At 32.1% G+C, this 6,741-nt stretch overlaps 1 protein-coding gene across 1 annotated transcript; it reads left to right on the top strand.

Moving 5' to 3' along the window:
* Window positions 1-314: 314 nt before the first annotated feature.
* On the top strand, window positions 315-6,044 carry LOC132563615 (uncharacterized). The gene is made up of 5 exons (XM_060228355.1): window positions 315-406; window positions 1,136-1,377; window positions 1,950-2,060; window positions 4,598-4,637; window positions 4,968-6,044. Exons 1-5 carry the CDS (start codon window positions 357-359, stop codon window positions 5,053-5,055), a joined length of 531 nt encoding a protein of 176 aa, XP_060084338.1. The 5' UTR covers window positions 315-356; the 3' UTR covers window positions 5,056-6,044.
* Window positions 6,045-6,741: the final 697 nt, after the last annotated feature.

Raw genomic sequence — 6,741 nt, 5'->3', positions numbered from 1 at the left:
GCAGATTTGTAATATGATACAAATATTCAAATTACTGAAACCGGATGATTTTACACTGCACTTTGTAATCGTCTAGATACCCTATCACTTGATTGTTGATAAACCCTTTATTTTCCTGGTACTTAAAACTGTATCCTACATAGTTAAACACAAGACCCTCATACCATTGTTCCCACTTTCCGGTAATGACGTTATATTGTTTCAATTGATTTGCTGGCCCAGTGTGACCAAGTGTGTTTTGACAAATATCGCGGAACAAACATACATTGCGCATGCGTCATAATTACATATATAGCACGTTCATGAAGTGGGACTAATTACTCTGTCCTTGTTTCTTTTATTGTTCAGCTTTCAACATGAACAGACACTTTCTGGTCATATGTCTTCTTAGTTTGCTGTGCCAATGGTAAGAATGTACTTTTTTTTCTCTCCATTTTTTCTCATTAGAGTAAAACTATGATTTCGTAGGATAAAAATTGCAAGCAAAATAATATAAGATTTGGTCATGTATTTATTCTTTAAAAGAAAGTCTAACCTGTAGGAAAATGTCGGATAACAACATTTGTGTTTCCCATTGACTTAGTAAAATAAGACATATATGTTATCGGTATCAAATCTTGGTTGGCTTTAGCATGGTGAATGTCGTATACCGGAAACCCTTTCCGCACACTTAAAACACGTTTTATACTGGAGATTTTGAACATGTTTGTAAAATAACCACTGGTTTTCGATTATGATAATTGACCAGTTTTGGATGTTTGTTACTAGCTTTGATATCCAATATTGAACAGGATATTGTTATAGTCAGTTGAGGAAACGAACCCTACTTACAATATATACTGCTGATTTTCATTGCATCGTCATTTCCTTTTTTATTTTGAGAATCCATATTACATTTGATGGCAGTTTGGTCGTTTTCTGTGAAAAATAAAGGACGTTGAACCTGCTGAGAAGATAGATCTCACTATCCTGTCTGCTTCCGCATTACACACACGGTGTCAATTTTTGTATATGATTACTGTTATGTTTACATGTCACTATCATGGCTTTTCGTTTTCGCATGGAATGTTTCAAAAAAAAATTAATATCAATGTATTACTTAATTTGTATTTCCGTGTTTATTTCTTCAATGCAGTTCTACAAAGTACGTACCTGAGATAATATTTTCTGATTATTCTGGAGATGGATCAGGAGAAGTAGAATCGGCAACTACAACCCAGATCAAAACGACAGTGGGAATTCTAAACGACGAAAATGAAATAGATGATGTCACATCCTCCACTATGACGTCACAAACAGATGACGACATATATATTATTACATCACCTGACACCAAAGACTCGGGAATCACCGAAAGGAACGACACACCCACTGAATGTAAGTAGCATCAATATAGCCATAATATTTTTTTAAAATTACTTGAATGTTAAAAATTCAATTTATTGCGTGTTGTTGTTGTTGTTGTTGTTGTTATTGTGTCTATGACGTTGACATTGAACAATTAATTTAATGCCTATTGAAGCTTCGGTTGAATACAAACAATAGACAATGACAATACCATACAATATGATTAAAACAATTGACATGGATAATATAGTGATGACAGATGGCAAACCCTCGAGTAGCTACTGATTAAGTCCAGAAAATAAAAATAAAAACAGCCATCGTAGAGAGGAAGGACAGCAGATCGAGACAATGCAGCGAATGTTAGAACAGTTGGTTTTAGTTTGATTATAACGAGTAAGAGAACTTAACATTACTTGGTTTGACCAAGATTTACATGGCGCTTACTCCTCTGGAACACCTGGTCTTATTCTCCTTGTTATATTTCAGGAGTCTTCGTGTAAAATTTTCTTCTGTTCATATTTTGCCGTCTTTGGATTAACTTAATGTTGACATGTTGGTTTTTTCCTCTTTATTTTCACTACTCTGATTTCTTTTCATCACAGCTGACGAGATCACTGGAAATCAAGAGGCCATAATAGTACTGGTTGTAGTGACATGTATCACCTTTCTTGGTATTCTCCTGCTGGGAGCCGTGATCATCGTTAGGAAACGGAGTAAGTATAGTGATCGAATCATGACCTGTACAGACAAGAGACAAGATTCTTCTATCCCTCAATCATCTAACAAATTTCAGACAAACGACAAGTGTCTTCAAACAATTGTAAGACAAAAGACGAGTATTTATCTCCTAACACATATCAGACAGAAGCCAAATATCTTCTGTCTCCTAACAATTGTCAGAAGCCAAGGGTATTTATCTGCTAACAAATGTAACATAAATCTTCTTTCCCTAAAAAATGTCAAATAGAAGACAATTGGCTTTTATCTCCTAACAATTGTCAGAAAGACGCCAAGCTCGTCATTAGTTCTTAACACCTACTGACTTTGTACACGTTCCAATATCAAACACCAACATTATCAGTCTGTGATAATTTTTCAGTAAATTTTCAAATACCATCGTTCCTAAATTACCCTAAATATTTAAAAGTTGTGCTACACAAATCCTCACACCTCAACTCCTTAATAAACACATTACAACTGCAAATATCGCCATACCACGACAGAATATAAATGTATATCAAATAGATAGAGGTTCATGAATATATCAATCGAGACACTTATTTTGGACGAAATACATTATATTTGTACAATAGAGATTACACAAGTTACAGACGAAATACATTATATCTGTACAATAGAGATTACACAAGTTACAGACGAAATGCATTATATTTGTACAATAGATATTACACAAGTTACTGACGAAATACATTATATATGTACAATAGATATTACACAAGTTACAGACGAAATACATTATATATGTACAATAGATATTACACAAGTTACAGACGAAATACATTATATATGTACAATAGATATTACACAAGTTGCAGAGAAAATTTGAAAACATGTACATTTTTTAAACATATATAAATGTATATGTTATACTTATATATATCTATCTTTTACATAAAACAGTATTATAAAGATGTTAGACATTAAATGATAAAACATACTAAATAAAAAACAAATGAAACAAGATAATGTAGTGGTACATTCTTGTGTAATATTAAAAATATCTCACGGAAAATAAAATATCACACGCCTAGAATTAAATAGATAGACCACCATGATTCATTATCAATGGGACATTGTTTGTGCATAGTGATAGCGAATAAATGCACGAGAAACGATGGTCTGCTAAGTGGGTTGTACTTACGGAGGTGTATACCATGGGGTACGACATAATTAAGCATGAATCATTGTGAACGTGCTGTACATAAATACTTTGAAATTATTACTCATGTTCTTCCCTAGTGGTCATTTAGAATCACGCACGTTGAGGATGCAGTACATGAATGGAATGTTTGTTTAATATGTATATGACGACTCTTCATACATCGGATGTATATCGTGAGTTCAAGACCCGGATAGGGTCACAAACTGTCTTCCTTCGTGAGTTGTGTTACCATGTTCTAACTTATATGTATAAAAATAATAAATAAATAAATAAAAATAACTAAAATAAAAGAAATACAAAATGTGAAACATAATGATAAAAAATGTGAAGATCTATACAAACTCAAATAAATAAACAGATAAATAGATAAATCAATCAAACTTCAAAATACAAAATGTGAAACATCATTATAAAAAATGTGAAGATCTATACAAACCTCAAATAAACAAATAAACAGATAAATAGATAAATCAATCAAACTTCAAAATACAAAATGTGAAACATAATTATAAAAAATGTGGAGATCTATACAAAGTCAAATAAATAAACAGATAAATAGATAAATCAATCAAACTTCAAAATACAAAATGTGAAACTTAATGATAAAAAAAAGAAGAAAAAAAAGGAAACATTAAATAAATACACACCCAAATAGATAGATAATGTGTATAAACGATAAATACAATGGTCAATTGGGCCTCTCAGTGTAATGTATCTCTGCGGAAGAAAACAAAATATTATTCAAATTCACATTTGTATGCTTTCAATACTTAAGTACAATGACATCAAATTACACCAAACCATAAGTATACTCTATTTGGAACATTCCAAAACCTAATTTACAGAACCATACGGTTTCGAACATTCTTAATGCACATTTCCTAGCCTCTTCTCTGTTATCATGTTTAACTATGTTTAACACGTTCCGAAATATTATCTTCATAACAACCTTCTGCTTTAGGACAGACATTAAACAAAGGTATCGAGAGCAATCCATCTTTTGAAAAGCAGCATCCATTTAGATTTTTTTATATCATACATATCATGTGACAGTGCAGTGAAAATGTGACAAGATCTTGGAAAAAGAATGAATGGAATGCATTTTGTAATAAAAACAACATAAAATACATATTTCCATCTGGCTGTATTAAAATCATACCCCTTTATATATTTTAGTGACACCTTAATATATTCTAGTGCCTGTAAAATATTATGATACCTATTTATGCCCGTGTGATAAAGAATGTCCATTTACAATAATTTTTAGTAAGTTTCATGTACAACATTGAAAATTCTGTCATGTCTATCATGTTATTTCTATATCTATCATTTTGTTCGTGGTTTCAGGGATGAGTACGACACATATGACAGTGTATCCAAACTCGAAGTAAGTTTGATTCTTAATTAATGAGTAAATTGCAAATTGTAAGACTTTTAGACTATCTTACTCGATACATCTGTGATGTAAATGTATGTTTACGCCCAGTGTAAGAACAGAGTTACAAGAAACCTGACACATAACGAGACTCCGAATGTTTTATATGGTAATGGTACTGTTGACTTAGAAATACTCATGATTTCAACGTGCTGATGTTTTGGGTAAGGCCAGAGCGCTAATTAAAAGAGATTATATACGAAAAGAGGACAATTAGTGAAACTTTCTTACGATGTTTTGATAGTGAAATAAAGGAATGTCTTTTTTCAACTCCATTGGCAGGATGGTGTTCCTCACATCTTCCTTGACGGGCAGCAAAAGTACTGATGTCCTGGATATTACCAAATCCACATTGGACTACAACGAGTAGGAGAAGACTAGCGCTCTTGGGCAGAAATCCCCTATCACCATTTGGAATTTTCTGATTTTATATAACATTGGGATTGAAATTCCATTAAAAATAGTCTTCTTGGGAATCATGGAAATTGTCATACAATGACATTTTTTTTTCCTTTCGCCATTTTTTTGTACTAGTTTCATCGAATTTGATTTTGAAATAAGATTCTGTTGACATGTTGGTATTATCCTTTATTGTTTTATGTTTTCGCCTTTCTTAACTCATCTGATGAATGCAATGACCAAATATATCTAATTATGGGGCTGCTGCACCTCCCCGTCTAGATTTTGACTTTTGTTTTGATCACTTTGGATTTTCCTTAGTCGCCTTCCAGGCTTCAAATTTTAGGCCGCGACTTCACTGACGAGTCCTTGAAGGCCGAAACAGCTGTATGATGCAGTTTAATTCATTGTTTGACTCTACTGTATCTCACTCTAAACTGTGAAAATGTGCTATTCACTTGTGTGTCTTTTGTACAATATTTATTATGATGATATGTGTGATATGAAATGAAAATGTGGGTAGGGATGGGGTTGGGGTGGAGTTGGGGGACTAATGGTGTTGTTGTATATTGTACTGACTAGATCAAGCTTTTGGCTTGATAACTGGATTATTTAAGTTTTGAAATGTTGATATCATTGAGCACCAAGTGCATTTTCATTAATATCATTGTTGTGTTTAGCATATAAAGAAAAAATGTAAATATATACATAGACAAATACCTATGTATACTCTTTAGATATTAGCTGTTAAATATTTACATATGAAAATTATCATAATTCGGTATCTATTTCGAGTTTACTTAATACAATAATAAAAAATATATCGTAATCCTTATTTTCCTAATGCCTCGTTGTTAAAAAACTTACAAGGAAAACAAAATTTATTAAAATATTTGTGATCAACAAAATCCAACGTGAACCACGTGATCACATGTAAATAAATTGTTGAGTTTTATTAAATATTGTTCGGTTATTTTTTCCTGAATGTGACAGGCAACAATAGGAGTTGTATAATAATTAGTCCGGAAGAATATAGAGATTTCGGAATGAAAAAAAAAGTCGTGATTTGATATCCCCCTCATCTGAATTCGGACGCTAAAATCTCTCATGTTCTGTAGCATATTTTTTTTTTATTTAAACATATTTATTGCCCCAAAATTGAGCAGAGGATTAGGCACAAGTTATTTCAACTTATGACCGCCTTTTCCTCTAATACATTACATGATAAATATTTACATGATAACATTAACAAGGCATACATAATATATTTAACATTTAGTACATTTTACTTAAAATCTGTTGCTGGATTTGATAAAAATTTGCACGAGTCTGAATACTTCTGTATTGGTGGTTAGGGACAGATTTTCATTTCCAAATAAAAATAGATGTAAATTCACTTGATTTAAGTTCAACATGTTTATACTTTGAAAGAATGATATTCTTACCCTATCATAAAGCTTACATTCTAGGAAAAAGTGCCCAACATCCTCACAGTAATGTCCACAAGCACACGATGGGTTATCAACAATCTTAACACGGAACAAATCACTTTTCAAAGAGCTGCACTGATGTCTGAGTCTCGTATGTAATATATTTAGCTTACGTTCGCCAAAATTATAATAAGATGAAGGACAAGAATTAGCGTCAATAGATAAAG

Source organism: Ylistrum balloti, unplaced genomic scaffold, assembly GCF_031769215.1.
Source record: "Ylistrum balloti isolate Yb309-2 unplaced genomic scaffold, AGI_CSIRO_Ybal_v1 Utg371798, whole genome shotgun sequence".
NCBI lineage: Eukaryota > Metazoa > Mollusca > Bivalvia > Pectinida > Pectinidae > Ylistrum > Ylistrum balloti.
This window is presented reverse-complemented; position numbering and strand designations above follow the sequence as displayed.